Source organism: Prunus mume, linkage group LG1 (genome assembly GCF_029339155.1).
Source record: "Prunus mume cultivar Tortuosa linkage group LG1, ASM2933915v1, whole genome shotgun sequence".
In the NCBI taxonomy this organism is placed as follows: Eukaryota; Viridiplantae; Streptophyta; class Magnoliopsida; order Rosales; family Rosaceae; genus Prunus; species Prunus mume.
The window spans coordinates 23121710-23142904 of NC_142698.1; the positions used below are offsets into that span (position 1 = coordinate 23121710).

The 21195-nt window shown below is 38.1% G+C and overlaps 4 protein-coding genes, 1 long non-coding RNA gene and 2 pseudogenes across 7 annotated transcripts; 2 read left to right on the forward strand and 5 right to left on the reverse strand.

Annotated features, from left to right (window-relative positions):
- Positions 1 to 110: 110 nt before the first annotated feature.
- Positions 111 to 2106, reverse strand: FHIT (FRAGILE HISTIDINE TRIAD). Its single transcript, XM_008219973.3, has 5 exons — positions 1968 to 2106; positions 1765 to 1875; positions 930 to 1076; positions 525 to 623; positions 111 to 427 (listed from the first exon to the last, which is right to left on the reverse strand). The coding sequence occupies exons 1-5, from the start codon at positions 2070 to 2072 to the stop codon at positions 311 to 313; spliced, it is 579 nt and encodes a 192-aa protein (XP_008218195.2). The 5' UTR covers positions 2073 to 2106; the 3' UTR covers positions 111 to 310.
- Positions 2103 to 3848, forward strand: LOC103318692 (large ribosomal subunit protein bL17c-like). The gene is made up of 3 exons (XM_089048666.1): positions 2103 to 2452; positions 2536 to 2545; positions 3020 to 3848. The coding sequence occupies exons 1-3, from the start codon at positions 2260 to 2262 to the stop codon at positions 3561 to 3563; spliced, it is 747 nt and encodes a 248-aa protein (XP_088904792.1). The 5' UTR covers positions 2103 to 2259; the 3' UTR covers positions 3564 to 3848.
- Positions 3849 to 6152: 2304 nt separating this feature from the next.
- On the forward strand, positions 6153 to 7908 carry EMB3143 (YCF54). Its single transcript, XM_008219983.3, has 3 exons — positions 6153 to 6520; positions 6632 to 6864; positions 7557 to 7908. Exons 1-3 carry the CDS (start codon positions 6257 to 6259, stop codon positions 7750 to 7752), a joined length of 693 nt encoding a protein of 230 aa, XP_008218205.1. The 5' UTR covers positions 6153 to 6256; the 3' UTR covers positions 7753 to 7908.
- A 201-nt stretch (positions 7909 to 8109) lies between these two features.
- Positions 8110 to 9797, reverse strand: LOC103318588 (reticulon-like protein B2). Its single transcript, XM_008219992.3, has 5 exons — positions 9448 to 9797; positions 9180 to 9360; positions 8920 to 9061; positions 8751 to 8820; positions 8110 to 8473 (listed from the first exon to the last, which is right to left on the reverse strand). The coding sequence occupies exons 1-5, from the start codon at positions 9617 to 9619 to the stop codon at positions 8298 to 8300; spliced, it is 741 nt and encodes a 246-aa protein (XP_008218214.2). The 5' UTR covers positions 9620 to 9797; the 3' UTR covers positions 8110 to 8297.
- A 501-nt stretch (positions 9798 to 10298) lies between these two features.
- Positions 10299 to 11784, reverse strand: LOC148921354 (cytochrome P450 714C2-like; annotated as a pseudogene). Its single transcript, XR_016125315.1, has 2 exons — positions 11447 to 11784; positions 10299 to 10971 (listed from the first exon to the last, which is right to left on the reverse strand). The product of XR_016125315.1 is annotated as a cytochrome P450 714C2-like (transcript).
- A 2323-nt stretch (positions 11785 to 14107) lies between these two features.
- Positions 14108 to 15318, reverse strand: LOC148921355 (uncharacterized). Its single transcript, XR_016123265.1, has 2 exons — positions 14825 to 15318; positions 14108 to 14570 (listed from the first exon to the last, which is right to left on the reverse strand). It is a non-coding gene; the product is annotated as an uncharacterized LOC148921355 (long non-coding RNA).
- Positions 15319 to 17395: 2077 nt separating this feature from the next.
- LOC103342829 (cytochrome P450 714C2-like) lies at positions 17396 to 21042 on the reverse strand (annotated as a pseudogene). Its single transcript, XR_016123377.1, has 5 exons — positions 20504 to 21042; positions 19649 to 19875; positions 19190 to 19437; positions 18572 to 18926; positions 17396 to 18037 (listed from the first exon to the last, which is right to left on the reverse strand). The product of XR_016123377.1 is annotated as a cytochrome P450 714C2-like (transcript).
- Between the last annotated feature and the right edge of the window lie 153 nt (positions 21043 to 21195).

Sequence of the window (21195 nt, forward strand, 5' to 3'; positions counted from 1 at the left end):
CATAACGTAGCAAATTGTCTCACAAGAGAAAATTTCCACGCCAATTAAGACTTAACTAGCTACATAATGCATAACGTCAACCATTTTATCTCTTTTGGCAAACATAGAAATGATAAAGAAAACATAATTTCTCTAGCAATCAATGATAATATACGATTTTAAGTTAACACAACTAAACTATGATGCTTGGACTCTAATCCAGCTAAAACCATAGCAAACCATCCAATGCGCAAACCATAACTAAACTAGGTTGAAAATATCCAGTGAGAAATAAATTACATATTGCGCTGCAAGTAGGAACATCCACATTCTACAAGAACAACTTTCTGTATTCTTCAGCTTCTTGTGCCATTTCGTCAAGGCTTCTGTCCTTCCTGTCCTTGTCTAAATCAAGCTTTTGCTTTAATTCCTTCTCCTTTTCATCTAGCTATAATATTGATGAAATACAGAAAGTAAATACAGGAGTCCAAAATGTAGGAATTAGGAAGTGTTTGATAAGCAGTGAAATAAATGTCGAATCTTACTGCATCGTAAATTTCATCATTCTCCTCAAAGTCGCCACCTTTCCGTGGGATGATGTGGATATGAACATGGGGCACAGTCTGTCCAGCTTGGGGTCCATCCTACAGTTCAAACAATGATGATGGAGTTGGCTTTAGGGGACACACAAGCTTGAATATATGAAAGAGAACAAACCTAAAAGCTTGTAGGAAGTTTTGAAGTACGATCACAATGAGATTTTACATAGGATATCTTGTGGTTTAATCAACAAGTACCCTTAGATTAAGGAATAGCTTAGTAACAATAACACATTAAAACATTTAAATGATCCCATCCCTTAAGATCTCAATGGAAAAATAACCGAAAACCTGGCCAAACAGATAAACATTGACATCAATCGGAAAAAATTAAAGGTCTTCCATGCTTACTTGAATTGTAAGTGTGAGAGACGATGCTTTGTGGTAGGTCTCAAGCCGACTACCAACCTTTTGCGCTGCGATCCAAAGATCACTGGTCTCATCAGTAGTGAGATCAACAAAGCGCTTCACTTCACGCCTTGGGCAGACAAGCACATGTACATGATGTTAAGTCTACACCAAAGTTGAAGAATCGACCATATTAAGATTATAGTTGTACAACAAAATGGGTATAATTTGCACACATAATTACATGCAAAAGAGGACTAATCAAAATGTTGGGCGGGTATATAGGCACGCAAGTGCAACAATATAAATACACATGATGCTTGGTCATCCTTCAGCCAAATAAGCAGATGAGATAAGCACACATATAGGTCCACGGAAAACTAGATACAGAGCTGTGGAACAGGCTCTGCCCAAATAAGCCAGTCAATATCTTTTAATCAAAATGATGCACTTAGAAGCATGCCATTGAGTATTGCAACTAGCAGTCCACTATCGATTACATTTCAGTGCCAAGGAGAAACCATTTTGGACCCAAAACCAAGCCTGATAAAAAGACCCCTTTCTTTGAACTCATATCTTGAATTCACAAACATGATCCAATCAATCAAGAAGTTGGAACTCATATGTTGTCTTTTTTCAAGCAAGAAAAGGAACAAAAGAAATAAATTTCCCAACTTTTTTTCTTATACAATATTGCCTTGACTGATATCAAAACAACATTATAATTCAGACCAAAGAAAAGGATATGACCTGCAAAGGCAAAAAGAGAAATGGATCATCAAGTGCCTAATTTCATATTTACTTTCATGTTTTAATATAGTGCAAGATAAAGATGAATACCAGGAACAACAGGACGCAAGTTGACCAGGGCATAGGATAGATGAGTAGAGTAAAACACTTCCCTGCTGTCAATCTTGTAAGGGCCGAACGTAAATTGCTCCAAAGCCATCTGTATCCATTTTGCAGCCAAACCCAAATCAAATTCAAAACACCAACAACAACAAAACAAAAAAAACAAGGCATAGTTGAAATTGGTCTTACCTTGGTGGAGGTGGCGAAGAAGGAAGGATCAGGGATGCCTCTGACTCTTGATGAACGTGTAATGAAACACCCAACAACACTGGAAGCCACAGTTGAGAGCAGCATTTGCGCTTGGAAGTTGGAGTTGAGCTGATACTGATTCCTCTTTCTGGGTTTTGCTCCCTTGGGCCCTGTGTTTAATTTTCAGAACGTATGGGCCTCGATAAGCAGGTTCAAATCGAATGGGCTGGGCACGTGCCTCTCTCTTCTTTATAACACGTAGCCAGTTTAGTCTGGTTGTGGCTCGTCTGCAATGGGATTGCAATGCAGTTGCTTTGCTTCCTCCATAAGCACATGGAGCATGACATCTCTAATATCTGCCCTGCCTTCCGTTGCCTCTTCTTCTTCATCTGGGTTAAGATTAAGAGCGTCCAAAGTGGCTGTGCTGCGCTCTTTTACTGGCCTTGCTCCTCCTAAACCCCTTCTCCGCACTATTGCTTCACCAGGTAATTTCTCAACCTCCCTTCCCTTCTACTCTTATTGATATGGAAAATGGGAAATGTTTGTTTTGGATTGTCTTTCTGTGAAGGTTCACCATAGTACCTTCATTTGGTTGTTCTTGCGGCTTTTGGGTTTTTTTATTACTTGCTTTTGCTGCTTCTTCAGTCCTCTAGTTGTTAAAACCCCGTTCCCTTAGCATCCTATCATTAGTTTTGATCTTTTGCTCTATTAACTTGTTAGTGGTTGCAGTATGTTCTGCTATTGATAGTGATATACAAAGTTTGCTTAATTTCTTCCTTTTTGGATAATTTTTGTTAAAGAACCAATGACAAAAGCTTGCACTTTATGAAATTGGCCAACAATGTGTGTCAAGTCAAGCCTATACAAAATGCAGACATAAATAGAACATTTGCCTACAGCCTAACTCTAAACCTTGCAATTAACAAATAAGTGGGGAATGGGATGGGAGGTTTCGAACCACACCTGCAACCAGAATTTTGAGCCAACATTGTATAGAAAGGCAACAATTCTTATCCACCTTTTGCCCTATTAGATTACTCATGAAATGCCAGCATCTGTATAACATTTATATGTGCTCAGTTTCAGCATTTTTGGTTCTTTCTCCTAGTTTTATGTGACGGTTTGATGGGACCTGTTTACAAGTGTTCCATTCTTCATCTTGATTTTTTTTTCTACGTTGTTGGCACCGAATTTAGCAGCTTTGAGCATTGTTTTACTACTATTGACAATGGCAGTCGAGTTTTTGCCATGAGACATGGGAGGCGAGTCCCCAAACTCCCCCTGACCAACGCCTGGGCACTGCTGCAAGACCTCACAACTCAGCTTCTTAGACACGGTCATATCAAAACTACTAGAGCCAGGGCAAGCGCAATGTGGAAGTACATTGATAAGATGATCACATTGGCAAAGGATGGAACTCTTCATAAAAGGAGGGAAGCTCTCGGATTTATCTACGAGAAGCAGATTGTGCATGCCTTGTTTGCAGAGGTTCCAGACAGATATGGGGAGAGGAATGGAGGGTATACAAGAATTGTTAGAACTCTGCCAACAAGGCAAGGGGATAATGCGCCTATGGCCTACATTGAGCTTGTCTAGCTTTTGGCTGCAAACAATCTCTCATGTATTGCCTTCCTCAGTGCAAATATAAGATGTCTAAAGCTTTTCATGCAAACAATCGCATAAATTGCTCTTTCGGATGCTTGCAGCTCTGTTCTATTTGTTGTGTCATCTTCAGATTTGTCTTTCCGCTCCACCTGGCATTTTTTTACTGTAATTGGTGCTCTGCCTGATGCATTTTCTTCCCTCTTGTGGCCACGGATACACATAATCTGCTTGTTCTTTGTTTCAGAATTTGAAGAAATCACAATGCTTGAATATGCCTATAGGGTACATTTTCTTCCTGCAGCTAATGGGCTGGGCTGCTGCAGAAGGCAGACTAAGGAGATTGCCCCTTTTTTTTGGTTCGAAAATTAAGCCCCAAAATACCTCGAAAGGGCAGCAAAACCTTAGGAGATATTTTGGATAATCTTCACCAACGAGGATAATGGTGACTTGCAGATAGTTTTGGCATGCTTACAGATGGTCTTTTTAGCTCAGCATGAGTGGCATGTGGCATGGGAGCAAAACCAACATGAGTTTAGCATTAAGAGAGAGATTAGGCTTGGTTTATGAGAAAAGAAAGTGTTTAAGTAAGGAATGAGGTGTTTTGTGAGGAATTTGACTAGGGAAAGAGGAAAAAGAAAGGCAGAGTTCTTCTGGCAGCTGCCAGAAAAACAAATTGGAGAAGAAGATGAACAGTGCACGAGTTTGTTGAGTTTTGCAAGTTAGAGAGAAAGCTTGCTCTCTGCAGTTGTGGGTTTTTTTTGTTGGATAAGGGAAGGCTCAATTTATAACTACTGGAAATCATCATTTTTCAAGAAACCCTAATGGCTTCTACTTATTTTGGCTAAGTTTTTTCTTCCTTTCTCCTCCTCTTCTCTGACTTCCCTTTCTTGGCAAAGATTGCTTCTGTCTATTTGCATGAATTCAGGGGATTTGGGGCTCAACATCCTCCTTTCCTGCAGCTGTGCAAGTGGGAGCTTCCGCTCTTGATTTCTGTTTTTTCTTCTTTCCTTTCCTCTGTTTTAACCAAATCTAACGAAGGAAAGGAAGTGAAGATGCATCTTGGTCCAAGGGATGCTTCGACATGCGGGATAGTACTCATCAATTCTTTGGATGTCTCTGGCTTGGGACTTGTTTCCAGTAGCTTTTCTTAAGGAGTCTGCCAACCTCTCTTCACGTGTCCTCTGTTTTCTTTAAACAAAAGCTGAGGTTTTTGTGGACTATTTTAGGATTTTTATATGGGCCAAGGTGATTTTCTAAGCAAAGGGTTTTTATTAAACATTGGGCTTCTTAGTTTGGGCTTTATTTTGGTTGGATTGTTTTGCTTGGGTATTGGGCTATTTTTTTCTCTTATCTTACCCATATGTTTAAAAATGAGGCGCCCAAGAACCCGAGACTTTTCATTTCGGCCCATCAATGGGCCTCATATTGATTTATTATCCATGCCACAACCCACTCAAGTAAGTCCGGTTTTTGAGTGGCTTGGGCCCACTTAGGCTTGTGGCGTGATTGGGTGTGCGATAATGATTTTGCGCTTGGCAGGGCACATTGCTTGGCATGTTTTAATTCATCGTCATGCGATGCTTATTTTTACATGGGCCTGTAAACATGGTATATTTTATCTCAACCCCGAGCAAATTTATTTATTTAGCGTGGCACGTGCATTGTAATTCGCATGTGATAGGTTTCGGTGCACTCTGCTTTACGCTTTTTCCTAATGGATCGTCGTTTTAGGCTGATAATTTATTCGGACCCAACCATGTATTTTTTTGGGTCTCAACAATGACAAAATGGATGTCCTACTTGCACCATCTCAGCCATCTGGATGGACCATGATGTTCAAATCCACAATTAGTTGGTTTTTTGAACTCAATATACAAAGAGAAAACACATAACATAATTGAATCTGCACACAGGGTAACACCCTTAACGCAGCAGGTAGTTTTGTCTATCATGGCTCCAGCGTGCAATTACAAACCAGTCATGAACTTTTAGGTTGTCAAATTGTTGTTAACTGGTTGATAGATACAGGCTTAAAACCATTACTGTAAGCGGGTTGCTTCTTTTTTTTTTTTTTTTTTTTGGCATAGTAAGCGGGTTGCTTGGGTTGGTTGGTAATGGAGCTTTATTAAAGGAGAAGAAAGTGTGAAACTACCCTTCTCATTTTTCGTTTGGCCTGAACTAACAAACAACCCTTTTTTGGTGAAATAGGGGGGAAACCCCAGAAAATAACTAAACACCGCTCATGAGTTCAGGCCTAGCAAGATCAGGCAAGTCATCCACCAACAGAGAGAGTTAACCCATACTTTTCATCTTTTCTTTGTTGTTAAGATTGATCTGAGAGTCTGAAGGCATATATTTATTGTTCTTGCAATCAAAACCAAGTGAATTAAGGGAAGCAAAATAGAAGAGTAAGAGACAAGGATGCAATAAAAAGACAATCCAACTATAAAAATATGATGACAATTTTTTTTTTTCTCTTGATGGGAAAATTTTAGAAAGTTTGAATGTGACAGCAAGGCAACATAAAGTGAAAACACATAAAAAGCCAGGGAAAAAATATAAATATAATATACATGTTTTTTGTATAATGAAAAGATAAATGTAGATAACACTAGATAAGGTTTTGGCTCTGTTTATTATATCGGAGGAGACACAGGGAAGAAGAAGAAGAAGAAGGAGGAGAAATGTCAGGCGTGGCAACTCTTGGTCAGGCATGCTGGGCTGCTGCCGGCGTAAAGGTGAAGAAGGCAAAGACCGCCATTTCCCAAGCCCAAATTCAAAACCCAAAACCCAAATCTTTAGCTCTTCCCTTGTCAGCTAATTGCAGCCGCAACCTCTTCTCCTTCAGCCCCAAAGCCATCACCAAACCCTCCTCCTCCTCATCCGTCCGTACATCTGTCGCCGCCGTAGACTCCGATCAGCTCAGCTCCTCCGATTCCGCCGAAAAGGTTCAGTCTTTCATATGAATTCAACTTTTAATTTAATGGGTTTTGATTTCTCATCCAAGAAGGCAAGAACCTGTTTTGAATTTTGGGTTTTCATCTTTTTTCTCAATGCAGCAAAAGGCGAGCAGGTACTATTTCGTTGTTGCGAATGCCAAGTTCATGCTGGACGAGGAGGAGCATTTCCAGGAGCAATTGTGTGAGCGGCTTCGCTACTATGGAGAGCGTAACAGAGAGCAGGACTTTTGGCTTGTGATCGAGCCCAAGTTCTTGGATAAGTTTCCCAACATTACTAAGAGATTAGGAAGACCTGCTGTGGCTCTGGTTTCGACCAATGGACCTTGGATTACGTAAGCACCTGCCACCATTGTCTACTGAGCTTTGCTTGTTTTCAGTTTGGTGTTTTGTTTGCCTGCAACCTCTTGCACTTCATACGCAAGTTCATTTAGATAGCCATTGTTGCAAGCTAAACATATTTGTTACTTTAATTGGTGATGTAGTAGAATCACTGGCTGAACCAAATCAATTGTGCAAGTAACTTTATTATAAGAAGTTGGCTTGATCTCTACCATAGAACTCATTGTTAGACAACCATTAGAATCCGAAAGCTTAATCTGTTAGAGGAACGGTATATCAAGCTGACAACGTGTTCGTGTAGAGCCCCATTCTACACGTGCGGAGGTAGACAAAGATAAGCATAAATGAGCAAATGGGGAATAGAGATTAGAGGTTTTGACCACAATGTTATCAAGCTAAGCCCCAATAGTTTGAGCTGTTAGAGAAATGGAGTAACAATGTCATCAAGCTAACACCTTGACTTATGATAAGTATGACTTTGTACATGATTTAAGTCTATTGTTTCATAGTTAAATATGCGAGTATAGCTCAAGAAATTACAGAATATGATGTTGGTGATATAAGAAAAATCTTCATGTGGTTGTACATTAGTAGAAATATGAAAGTTGTGACTCTTACAAGGGATAATAATAATATCCCTCTTTATCATCCAGACACATCAACTGATAATGTTGTATGGCTGCAGGTTTATGAAGCTGAGACTGGACAGAGTGCTAGCAGAAAGTTTTGAAGCTGAGAGTCTAGAAGAGGCATTGGCCTCCACTCCAACCAACATTGAGTTTGAGAAACCGGAGAAATGGGTAGCACCTTATTCCAAGTACGAATCTGGGTGGTGGGGGCCCTTCTTGCCGCCAGGATCGAACGAGGAGGTCAAAGTGTAAATCACTTTTTTTTCTTTTTTTTTGCCTTGCTCTTTCAATCTTATCAACATGGTTTTGTCATCTATTACTAACTGGAGTGGAAGTTGATGCATGTAGCTAATGAGTAGTTTTGGGTGGTTAGCACCTCAGCTAATAAATCTTAGTAGTTGCTATGAATGCGTGTGAAGAGAGGTTCAAAATCAGGAAACTAACTTTGTCTATGTCCACAAAAACAGATATGTAACAGTTTAGATGAAGTTGTATCTGTCCAAAAAGGAGGAAGTAGCCTTGTTTTGAAGTTTGCATCAGAAACCAAAATTGGAACAATACATTTTCTCTCATATAACAAGGATGATGAATGATTACTTACTCCTCAAGGAAAACTAAACAAGGCTACTAGCAAAACAGATAGAAAGCAGCATATATATTTTCCTTTCTACATCTTTATTTTGCAGATTTGATCAGACAAATAAAATAAAATTAACTGACGGAACAAAACGAGCAAGAACGACATATGAACTGTACCGACTATACGAAGAGGAAAGGTCCAGCAGAACCTCAAATAATTATTGTTGCTTCCCATTCTTGGAAGAAATTACACTCTTTTTGAGTTTTTGGATAACTTTTTCATCCAACGCTGCGTACTGCTTGTTTATTGCAATTAGTGCTTTCTCTGCAAAGGAGTCAACGCTATCCTCCAGGTTGTCATACAGCGCTGGCACTATCATCAGTATCACAAATACTGCACAACCAAGAAGAAAGATTCAGCACTCATCTCTGCTAACATACTAAGCAAACTAAAAATAAACCGTTGTTCACTCGACACTAAGTGGAAATCACCGGGGAAAAAACATAGCAAACAATATCAATTTTTGTAAAACAAAAAACTAAAACAACGATGGTGGAGATCACCGGGGACTAAAACCAAGAGCAGCATGAGGAAACAAAAAAAGCTAGTCACCAATTGCCAATGCTCTATCCAACTTCCTAGCCATGAAAAAACTGGAGCTGATACCAACCTATGTAAAGGAAACTCAAGAAACTGCATAGATGTCCGACAACAGAGAGAACCCACAAAACCAGCGCCACCTGCAAATGAATTCATCATGTCAAAGTTGCAAGATTCAATCAATATTTACTATCCTTGCAGCATAAATAAAGCCTCAGTGGGGACAAAAAGGGCGGTACCGATAGGAAATCTCTTATGTCTGTCCCAAAAACTACATGCCGAAACGACCTTAATGCTTGATTATATGTAGCTGTCAAGGAAATAGCGGTCCTCATAAACAGATGTTGTGGTAAGATAGTCTCTGGTATTTCTGGTGGAGACCTGTTTCATCATATTCTATCCAGAAATCACAACACAGACGCATATGATGAAGGTACCAATTAAAAAAAAAAACACCAATCGAAATGCAGTTTAAATAAAAGAAAATTAAGGAGCTCACACATAGATGAAGGAACCCAAATTGTACCACAAGAACAAGGCTGTCAATGAAAGCAATGAAGCATGGCAAACAAACACAACCAAGTTATAACCTGTCCTCTCAAAGAGAAGCCATGTAAGTGTAGCACCCATAAAAATGTAGGCTGAGATCTGCTTGTTTCTCCAAAGTATAATGTCAGCAGCTGAAAAGAGACAAATGGGATCATAAATAAATCACACTCTGAGATTCACAGCAATCAGAAAAATTAAGAAAAACTACAATTACGTACATACACCAGCGCCGAGGACAACATGAAGAGGCTTCTGGCGGCCGAATAAGCGATTCTTACAAGTAAAAGACATGCAGTAATTATCAATGTCAGAGTCAGAAGAGTCTCCATTATCAAGTTGGTTGTTGAGAAAATCAGAATCAGCAATATCCATATCCACGGGATCCAGCATTTCTATGAACGTTCTAATGTTTCTATGTATCTATAATACAGCTACAAATTACAATTGCATCAATTACTCTTTTGACAACTTAACCTGCAATGCATGTGACCAACAAAACAGATTAAGAATTGCAACAATCCCATCAAACAACCTTCATTAACGCATTACTAGTTCATGCTTTCTTTCTCTCTCAAATCTGAATCCCAAACATAAATACGAGGAACAAGGAGGTTTTGTTCTTCTGTTGGTGCCTGTTTAACTTCCGTCCACAACTCCTCTCGCCTGTCGCCACGTGTCTTTTCAGAAAATGCTATTTCACCTGTGTCCTATAGTATTTTTAGACCATATTTAGGATCTACGTGCATAAATATGTCACACATTTGCTATATTTGATGTGATCTACAATGTCGTCCATCTAGCACTAATTGTGCATATTTCCATTTTTCTCCTAGGTTTGATATTCCATGTCAGCATATTTGAGCTTAAACCTACCTTTCAGAAAAACCATAAAAGTAGAGGTAGAAAAGAATTCGAAATCAGCAAACTATATTAATAATATTGTTTAAGATTTATACAAGCTAATTCTTGCTTAACTTTGAAGACCTTAATTTGTTCAATATCAAGCACAATGTAGACACCCTGTGTTCTTTGAAGAAGGCCAAATAACACATTGCAAACACATACTGGAGATGTCCAATCCAACTAATGGTTCACCTTAAATGGGAAAAAAGGAAGTACAAACTTGACATTATACAATACATTTATTATCATTACAATATGAGAACAAGCAATGTGAAAACATTCACCAATCCAAGGGAAAACATAGGCTTAAAACATGTAGAAGTTAATATACAAATAACTCTCTCTCTCTCTCTCTCTCTCTCTCTCTCCTGTCTTGTTTCTCTTGAAAATCCAGATCCGATCCAAGGGGAAGCTCACAGCTTCCTCACTAGGAGATCAACTCCATGCTCTGGCTCCACAACCAATCTAAGAGCAGGTCCATGGTTATACTTTGGAGAAAGTGAGAAGGAGAAGTTGGAAACTATGAGGGCTATGAGAACCTTGAGCTCAACCATGGCTAAGTTCTGCCCAAGACACACTCTTGGTCCAACCCCAAATGGCATGTACAAGTGGGGAAGCTTGCAAGCTCCTGTGATCCCATTTGCAAACCTATCTGGGTTGAATTTGTAGGCATCTGGGCCACAGATTGCTGGATCAGTGTGCAGGGTCACTACTGTGGTCCAAACATTGACACCCTTTGGAACATTTATGTCCCCAGATTTCATCTCCTTGAAAGCCTCCCTTGACACCACAGTAACTGGTGGATATAGCCGCAGTGTTTCATGAATCACCATTGTTAGCTGCACACATTCAACAATAGTCAAGTTTTTATGGTAATTGATAACTGATATTACTTGCTACATATAAAAGTGCGTCTAAATATGGAAAATATTCTCTTGTCAGGTTGTTTGACTACCTAAATATATTAGTTGAAAAATGACAATATACACATATGCCTGACAAAAGAACATTACTCGCCTAAGTTTATGGCATTTGATTCACAATTTATAATATAAATCACGTAATCTTCCACATATTTGTTGTGAATTGGCTAGTCATGCGGTGTAGGGATGAAGTTCGGGAGTGAAAACAAGAAGGGAAAACGAGATGCAGTATTTTGACACCCTTCTCATTTTTCTTCTTATTTTCATCCCCAAGCTTGATCCTGACCCCAAATGGCGAGTCAATTCACAATAATATGGACAATAGATAGTCAGCAATTAGTAACTCTTCAAACCTATATCTTAAATTCTTCAATGGTGTACAAATCTATACCTGTTTCATCTTGCGAACCATTTCGTTATCAGGAATCCGGCCTTGGAAAATCTGAAGGACCTGTGCTCTGACACGTTCTTGCCATTCTTGATTGTGCTTTCATAGCCGGCCAAGTAAATGTTCTTGCAACTATCAACAATGAAGCGGTCTGTTGCTTCTGGGCTGAGGTCAGTGTTTCGAGCACCCTCAAGAATCATTTGAAAGAGGTCTTTCTCATATCCTGCTGCCTGTCTTTCCTTCACTACTTGCAGGATCAAAGTGTTAGCCTCCTTTGCTAATGCCCAAGCTTCCCTGTTGCTCTTTGTGGCGAGGTGTCTGCAACAGTATAATATTGCTATTAATTAGGACTGTGGGGAATTACATTATTTATAGAGCAAATGTTCCATATCTCTCACACATATCCAGATAAGACTACCTGTACAAGTGGGAAAAGGAAAAAAAACGCCTGTTCCCGTTGCATACACCTTCTATATCTTTCATGTAACTTTTCATGGTGGAGATGTAATCCGCCAAATAGTTTTGGGTAGGTCCCTTAACATTTCAATGTGGGACAAACACTCTCAACTCGCCCGCATATGTGGCGAACTTTCAAGCCTAATATGTGGACAACACATATTGGGTGGCGTGGGAGCACGTGTGGCTGTTGGGTCCAACACGTGAAGTCTTGCTCTGATACCATGAAGAAAGTTGAGGTTCCACCTCAAAATCAATTGGCAATGAGGGGAGTAGCCCAACTCCTTATAAACCCAAACTAGGTCCCTTAACATTTCAATTTGGGACAAACACTCTCAACATATGGTACCTCATTCTAGGAACTCCAGTCAAAAAGATTTTCTTGGACATAGCCTCCTGGAGATTTCTTAGTTTCTTAAACATCTCTACCCCTTTGGAATAGTTGCTTCCAAAACAAGCTCTTGAGATAACATCGCCAGAGAAACTTCTCATGTGGTTGTCAATTTTTATGTCAGCAACTCCTCCCCCTGCTTCAATTCTATTGCTCCATGAATTTATCAGAGTAGTTGTTGACTCTGTAATTAAGTTTATCATCCCCTGCAGGATTTACCATATATAGTTGCAATCACAACAATTTTTGGTGTGCCAAATCAAATCTTTTCTATACATGACGTTCATTATTTATTAAAGAACTAATTGTTGATATTGATTTGTATCAGTATTAAAACGTGATTATAGTGGCAAGCAAACTTATCAGTATTACTAATATGTTCTTGATACTTATTGTATAACAATGTTAGTTTGTGGGAGAAGAGGCTTAGGAAATAGTTGGTTTAGTGTTTAGGACAATAGCTTAACTTGGAATGGAAAACTTTTGAAAGAGTAACAAAGTAGTTTTATTTAAATGAAGTAGGAAAGGTACAAGGCTTGATTACTTGTGTTGGCTGACTACTTATTTATACATATGCTAACCGACTAACTAAATTGGCAATTTACTTGGACAAGTCGATTGCACAGTAACCGACTTATCTAAAGTCATTTTTAGCTACAAGTTAGTCCTATAATTCTAGTAGTTACAATTACAATAGATAATTATTAGGATGGCTCTAGTAAGAGTCAACCAACTTATACTTAGTAATTCTCTCAATTATTCTAGAATTTTATAATTTTATCACACAAGTGTGCATTAATGTTTAACAAACAATATCAATCCAAAATAAATGTTTCATTTGAAATATACATACCTTAACTTTCTTCATGTATAGTTTAGGAGCAATGAATTTGCGCTGGTGGACCCAAAGCCGACCTTTGGTCAAGGCCAACTAGGGCCATCGCCCAGGACCCAAGATTTAAAGGGGCCCAAAAAAAAATTTATAGCCGATTATATAATATATGTATGTGCCAAAAAAAAAAAACTAAATTTCCTCATTAAAAAACTAGAAAGTTCATTTTTTTTTAATATATGTCGGGCATGGACAGCTTTCCAGCAAAAAAAGAAAAGGCATAGGGCTTTATTTTTTAGGTTTTTTTTTTACAAATTTATAAATAAAAATTACAAAATCAACCACAAAGTCAACGTGTTTATATGTTTTAATAGTGCTTTTTTTATAATTTCAACCATTTTGGGTGTTTTTGAAACTCTTTTTGTAACAATGGTTATATTTTGGTCACTCAACTTTAAAAATAGAGGTCACTCAATTAGGTATGGTGTTGCACCATTAGTCCCTACCGTTAGAGAGACTTAATGGTAGGAATTAATGGTGCAATACAACACTTAATTAAGTGACCTTTATAATTATTTTTAGAGTTGAGTGACCAAAATGTAACTCCGAGCATAATTGAGGATAATTTTTACAAATAACCCTTATTTATTTATTTTTTGTTATTTCGTTTTTATAAATATTTGGAAGGGTTAATTACAGTAGACGTCCCTGAACTTGACCTCCATTTGCAATTGGGTTTGTGAATTTTTTTTTCTTTTTTTCGGGCAATTATATTCTTTAACTAGACAAACAGTTGCAATTAGGTTCTGTCATCAAAGTCTGTCAATTTGCCTGTTAAAATGAGGGGTAAAAGCGTCATTTTAAGTTCCAAGAGTCTCCTTCACTGGATAATCCCGCGTGTGAAGTTCAGTGGGAAACCAAACGTTAAAAAACAACAATAATAAAAAGAACATCAATTCCACTTTGTCTCTTAAACCAAAATTCGTGTTTTTTTTTTCTCACTGAAAGTAATTTTCAATCAATATCTACCAAAAAAGTCTCATCCTTTCTCACTTTTTCTACTTAAAACCCTCTTTAACAAACAAAGATCATAAAAAATGGGACAAAATGATTCAAAGGCGGTGAGGGGAGAGATAGACTTGGCCACCTACGACGACAACAGAGGGCAAAGCTTCCCACAAAGAAAAAGAATTATCACTGCCTCCATAGTCACCCAGCACAGTACACGCCCTCTGTATCCTATTCACCAACCCGATCAAGCTCTCCATCGTCATCATTCACCCCCATTCACCAACACGCCCTATGTATCCTATTCACCAACCTGATCAAGCACCGCTGGGATTTCAATACACTGAATTTCAGTAGGAACCTCAATACCCATCTCTCTCACAGCTACCAAGACCTCCTCAGTCAGACCCAAGTTGAAGATGAAAACCCATATGCTATTTCTACACCAGAGGAAACAAAAAAAAAAAAAAACTCAAATTCTTCTTCTCAACCACCAAGTACCAGATTTCCCTTCTTCTTCTTTTTTTTTTAAATAATATTTAAATTTTTTTAATTTTTATTAATAATAATGATCTTCCTTAGAAAATAAGGGCAGAAAAAAAAAATTAAAAAAAGGAAAAAGGGGGAGCACTATTGAGATCCATACGGTAATTAGAGGCATAAAGGGGTGGATTGAATTATCATCACCACAAACCTCACCGAAGGTTCGAGATCGAACGGCAAAGGAGAGACTCCGAAACGACGACGTCATGACGCAATCATCGCCGTCGTCAACGACGGAGGACGAGGAGTCGCAGTCACTATGGCAGTCATCGGGTGGGCGGGGTGCACGGGTTTCCGCTGTCGCTGAGCATCGGAGATGGGTACGCGGAAGGGGAGGTTGGGATGGGGTGCCTTTTTCTGGGTTTGGTGCGACTGTTCTTGTTCTAAGTTTTATTTTTTTTGAATTTTTTGTTATTTTATTCTTTAAGATATATTTGTTCTTGTTATTATTATTTTTGTTTTAAATTTACCTTTTCTCCAGCACAGTAAATAATTCTGGAAGAAGGAGCAGTTCATCCATGCTAACTGAAAAGACGCTTTTACCCTTAATTTTGACGGACAAATTGACAGATTTGGACGACATTACATAATTGTAACTGTTTATCGAGTTAACGAATGTAATTGCCCAAAAAAAAAGTTCACAGACCCAATTGCAAATGAGAGTCAAGTTCAAGGACGTCTATAGTAATTAACTCATATTTGGAATGAATTTCTAAGTTTATCCATGTATTTAATGGAAAAATAGACAGACTAGACGAAATGGACTAGTAATGCAACACCAACACTATACATAATTGGGGGATCTTTACAGCTTTTTTAGAGTTGAGTGAAGGGTATAATTCAGGGACTATTGCTACAAAAAGCCTATTTTTTTAATTCTTTCTTAAGAAGCCCAAGAAACATGCGTGATGAGTATGTCTGCCAGGATATGTTTATTTTATTTTTGTTCAGAAGTCTGCTAAACATTTATAAAGGAAGAACAATCTTGAAAATAAACCAAGCAGAGCAGAACCCATCGGCAGCAGTGAAACTGTGGCAGTGGGTGGGATTGTCCTGAAAATAAACCAAACAGACTCTCGAAAGTATTTTTTAGTGATTCTCTGAGAGAGAGTGGGTGGGACTGGGATTTTCAGTTGAAAAACTGATTCTTAGAGCATTTTCAGCAAAGGGCCCAAGGAGGGTTGGGGGCAAATGGGGTTTAACAAAGATCTGGCAGCAATAAAAATGAAAAATCGAAAAAATGTAAAAATACCCAAAAATACTGAATTTTTTCTATAAATACCAACCAATACTCTTCACTTTTGGCCAATATTTTTGTAATAAAATTGAAAAAAATTACTTTTTTTTTTCCTCTCTATACCTTATTTCCATTTTCAACATTTAAGTAAATGTCTTTGTCCTTTTATTTTTATTTATTTTTATATTACTCCATTTACTTAAATTTACAATGTAAATAAGTACATTTGGATTCAAATAAAAATACTAGAAAATCAAATTCCCACAAATCAAAATATAAAAATCGGTTTTAGTGCAAAATACGATTTAGGCTAAAAATGATGGCTCATTAAGTGAATATATATTCATATTAAAATCATAAAATCAAGTTTTCTTATTTGATGTGTAAGGAATAAAAGCCAAAAATTATCTTGGAAAATGATTATTCCGAAAAACCATTTTTCATACTTAGTCAATATTGCACCTCCGCTAAAAATCTGGGAAATCTTATCCAAAATATTATCCAAATTAATTTTCAGTTGAAAAACTGATTCTTAGTGAAACTGTATCAGCTACCCATGGGCATCAGCAACTAACTTCATGTTTTATTGTTCCTTCATTTAATTAGTTCTACTTTTATTGCTAATTTAATTTGCTATTGCTTTCTTTGTTTTGTGTTTATGATACAAATTTAAACACATTTACAAAACAACTTTCTGGAAATCTCAAGAGACAAAGAAAGAAAAAAGAGGAAGAGATTGCTCAAAGTTTAAGAGGATCTTTGAATAAATATTTTAATAAACAACTGATAGTTCACTTGAAAATGTAGCAGAGGATTTACCACCAAATGAAAATGAGAATGACACAAATGAATGTGAGAATGCAAACGATTTGAACATTTTATTCCTAGAGTTTGGGATAATCTTGATGAAAAAAATGAGAGATTTAATTTAAAAAAAAAGGTCCTGTAAGAGAAACTATTTTCAAATTCCCTTTGATGAACACTTTTGGGTTTTTATATGATGCTGCAAAGTTGACTTGATTAGATGATAATGAATTGAAAATTTCTTGTGTGAATCTAGAAAATGTTTTAAACAATGACCATGTTTCGGATGTGGATGCAAGTGATTTACTTTTAGAATTATAGGTGTTGCAAGTGATGTTACCAAGAGAAGCAAATAAACCTTGGACATCCATTAAAACTCTTATAACTCTTATAATCTGAATAAAATTAATTATTTGAAAAAAAAAAATTATGTATAAAAAGGCCCACTCTTAGAGTTTTGCCTTGGGCCTTCAATCACTCAGGGCCGGCCCTGGGTGGGCCCATAAGATGTCATTTGAGGTCAAAATACCTTGACCAAGCTAAGGGCCACACTCTTTATATTGATAAGTAGGTTTTCCCAAGTCCAAAGACGCGAATGTTGTAATCTCCCTCACAGCGTTTGGTTGGTTTGCATATAATATGCTAATAATATTATTGCAAAATATTCAGAAAAACAAATCAGGAACTAATTGGTGATATCATCGCTTTCAATAAACCATACAAGGAGTGAAAATGATGAAATATTAAAGATGCATTATTAGAACAAGTAACTTTATATACTATAGGCTTAAACAAGTGAACAAACTTGTAAACTACAGACAGCCAGGAAGCTAACCTTACTTACTCTGTTTTGTTACAAGAAAGTTTATAGTTAAAAAGATCCAATCTAATAAAACAGCTCACAGCTTCGTCACTAGGAGATCAACTCCATGCTCTGGCTCCACAACCAATCTAAGAGCAGGTCCGTATTTGTACTTGGGAGAAAGTGAGAAGGAGAAGTTGGAGACTATGAGGGCTAGGAGAACCTTGAGCTCAACCATGGCCAAGTTCTGTCCAAGACACTCTTGGTCCAACCCCAAATGGCATGTACAAGTGGGGAAGCTTGCAAGCTCCTGTGATCCCATTTGCAAACCTATCTGGGTTGAATTCGTAGGCATCTGGGCCCCATATTTCTGGATCAGTGTGCAGTGTCACTACTGTGGTCCAAACATTGAAACCCTTTGGAACATTTATGTCCCCAAATTTCATATCCTTGAAAGCCTCCCTTGACACCACAGTAACTGGTGGATATAGCCGCAGTGATTCTTGAATCACCATTGTTAGCTGCACACATTCAACAATAGTCAAGTTTTAATATTAACTGATATTTTCTACCTATGAAAGTACGTCTAAACATGTCAAATATTCACCATTGTTAGACTGTTTGGCAAACTAAATATATCATGTTGTTAGATTTTAAATTAATAAGAGAGAAGATTCTCTTGTCAGATTGTTTGACAACCTAAACTTATTATGTTGCTAGACTGTAAGTTGCTCTATATTCGTAATTGATATATTTGACAAAAAAATATTACTAGTCCAGATGTATGACATTTGGACTCCGAGTTTATAACATAAATCACGTAATCTTCCACATATTTGTTGTGAATTGGCTCACCATTGGATGTTGTGATGAAGTTCGAGAGTGAAAACATGAAGGAAGATGATAAGTGTTTTAACGGTGTCTTTTGACAGACACTTCTTGTTTTCTGTCATGTTTTCCCTCCCGACACCTAAAGACGATGCCAATTCACAACAATATATAGAAGGATAGTTACTCTTATATCTTAAATTCTTCAATGGTGTAAAAATGTATACCTGTTTCATCTTGCGAACCATTTCGTTATCAGGAATTTGGCCTTGGCAAATTTGAAGGACCTCTGCCCTGACACGTTCTTGCCAATTTTGATTTGAAGCCAACAACATGAGGCACCAAGTGGCTGAAACCGCTGTGGTTTCATAGCCGGCCAAGTAAATGTTCTTGCAATTATCAACAATGAAGCGGTCTGTTGCTTCTGGGCTGAGATCAGTGTTTCGAGCACCCTCAAGAATCATTTGCAAGAGGTCTTTCTGATATCCTGCTGCTTGTCTTTCCTTGACTACTTGCAGGATCAAAGTGCTAGCCTCCTTTTCTAATGCCCAAGCTTCTCTGTTGCTCTTCGTGGGAAGGTGTCTGCAACAATATATTATAGCAATTAACTATAAGATTGTGGGGAGCTTATATGTACCACATTTATTGACCATATATTTCGCAGTACCTATAGGCGAAACTACCTTTCAAGTGGAAAATGAGAAAGAAAAAAATTAGTCGTTTGCATTGCATACACTCTCTCTATTAGAGTGCCAAAGTCTCTACCCTAATTTTCTCCAATTTTAGTTGTTTGGTCATGAATTTATGTAAGAAAACCTTAAGCCCCAATTGTGAGTATAAGGTACCTCATTCCAGGAACTCCAGTCAAAAAGATTTTCTTGGACATAGCCTCCTGGAGATTTCTTAGTTTCTGAAATATCTCTTCCCCCTTGGAGTAGTTGCTTCCAAAACAAGCTCTTGAGATTACATCACCAGAGAAACTTCTTATGTAGCTGTCAATTTTTATGTCGGCAACTCCTCCCTCTGCCTCAATCCTACTGTTCCATGAATTTATCAGAGTAGCTGTTGACTCTGTAATTAAGTTGATCATTCCCTGCAAGATTTACCATAGTTGCAATCACAACAATTCTTGGCAGCATTTGCTATGAATTATATAGTAATATACAAATCAAACCTTCTCTAAACATGACATCCATTGTTTATTCAAAAACGGTTGTCAATATGATATCAAGATGTGAATATCATTATTCATAATCTCTCAATATTAAAACATACTATCCACAATATCAATACAAAATACATACCTTAACTTTCTCCATGTATAGTTCAGGAGCAATGATTTTACGCTGGTGGGCCCATGAGGCGCCATTTGAGGTCAAAATACCTTGACCAAGCAAAGGGCCGCGCTCTTTATATTGATAAGTAGGCTTCCCCAAGTCCAAGGACGTGCATGTTGTAATCTCCCTCACTGCGTCTGGTTGGTTCGCATATAATATCTGTGTGTTGCCAAGTGCAAACACAAACACTTCACCTGCAGATAACCTAATTATTTAGTACAAACAATAAATAAATTAAGACTCACTGAAAATACTAGCATTTTTTTATGAGTTTTCGTAGTCATTTTTTTATTATGAATTTTCTATGGCCCAACGCTGCCTCCACTCTGTTAGTCTCCCTCACAACAACCCACTCTCTGTTTTTCTCTCTCGCTCCTGAACTCACTCTCTGGTTCTATCTGCTTTATTCTCTCCTCCATATTGATATCCCTCTCCTTCTCTCTCCTTTTCTCTCTCCCCCTCCCAAACTTTCTCTGGTTCCCTCTCATTTTCTCTCTCTCCCCTGATCTCTCTCTTATTCCCCTTTGAAGTCACAGATCCCCTTCGAAGTTACAAATCTCCATTTGGTTCCACTGAGCCATGGTCGGTGGTGGATGATTTTCCGGAAGGTTCAATTGGGTTTGACAGTGGTGGTTCAATTTGGGTTCAACTGGGTTGTGGTTCCACTGGGTTTGAATTAGTGGTGGTTCAATTAGGTGGTGGTTGGTTCGAGTGACTGGGTTTGACGACGGTCTGTGGTGGTTCGACTGGGTTTGTGGTCGTTACCCTAAATAGATGATATAGATGAACAACATGTATACTTAAAACGAACAGTAATAATACCATATTGCTTCCTCCACTTCTCAAAAAATGGAAAGAGAAGAGCAGCACAATTGTGAGTGGTGGGAGCTTCACCCTCCCTGGAAACATTGCTGGAGTCTCGAGACTTCTTTATCTCCATAATGTTTCCCAGAAGAAGAGTAGGCGGGGGTCCGCTAATGCCTTGCTTGGTTAGCAGGGACCTCAGCTTCTTCGGCTTCGCCACAAGCCCATTGTACAAGCGCACCAACAATCCTATAAACCCTAGCAGAACAAGGGACATCAACATTTTCACATCAACTTGAAGAAGCCACATAAATAAACCCCAATACTTCAGTCCCTCTGAGGGACTTTTGTTTTTGTTGTTGATGATTTTCAGACTTTGTGGATTTGCCATATAAATAGTGGAGAGAAGATGGGTCATTTAATTTGGCAGCATAATTTCTTCATGGGGTTGCCAATTCGTCAAAGTGGAAGCATAGAGTTTGCGGCCTTGCTTTGCAGGTTGAGTATTGGTTCCCTCAGGGCCACCCATGAGTACATCCATGTATGTTCAAACTCGAGAGTCTGTTTTGATGAACCAAAAGTGATTTTCTGATGTGATTTGTTGTGCAGTAAATTAATAATTCATGTTTGTGGGTGAGGTTAGGTGATGGTTGGGACCTCCAACATTAAATTTGCCCACTGATCAACTAGCAAGTTGGTATTTACTATTT

Bases quoted from the DNA above. Each gene is read 5' to 3' on its own strand.
- LOC103318692 (XM_089048666.1), top strand. From the start codon at position 2,260: ATGGGATTGCAATGCAGTTGCTTTGCTTCCTCCATAAGCACATGGAGC.
- LOC103318588 (XM_008219992.3), bottom strand. From the start codon at position 9,619: ATGCTGGATCCCGTGGATATGGATATTGCTGATTCTGATTTTCTCAAC. The intron at 9,062-9,179 runs GTGAGCTCCTTA...ATGATGAAACAG, and splicing joins TTGGGTTCCTTCATCTATGT to GTCTCCACCAGAAATACCAG. The intron at 8,821-8,919 runs GTACCGCCCTTT...ATTCATTTGCAG, and splicing joins ACATAAGAGATTTCCTATCG to GTGGCGCTGGTTTTGTGGGT.
- FHIT (XM_008219973.3), bottom strand. From the start codon at position 2,072: ATGCTGCTCTCAACTGTGGCTTCCAGTGTTGTTGGGTGTTTCATTACA. The intron at 1,876-1,967 runs GTAAGACCAATT...AAATGGATACAG, and splicing joins TCTTCGCCACCTCCACCAAG to ATGGCTTTGGAGCAATTTAC. The intron at 624-929 runs GTAAGCATGGAA...TTTGAACTGTAG, and splicing joins CTCTCACACTTACAATTCAA to GATGGACCCCAAGCTGGACA.
- EMB3143 (XM_008219983.3), top strand. From the start codon at position 6,257: ATGTCAGGCGTGGCAACTCTTGGTCAGGCATGCTGGGCTGCTGCCGGC. The intron at 6,521-6,631 runs GTTCAGTCTTTC...TTCTCAATGCAG, and splicing joins CCTCCGATTCCGCCGAAAAG to CAAAAGGCGAGCAGGTACTA. The intron at 6,865-7,556 runs GTAAGCACCTGC...GTATGGCTGCAG, and splicing joins ACCAATGGACCTTGGATTAC to GTTTATGAAGCTGAGACTGG.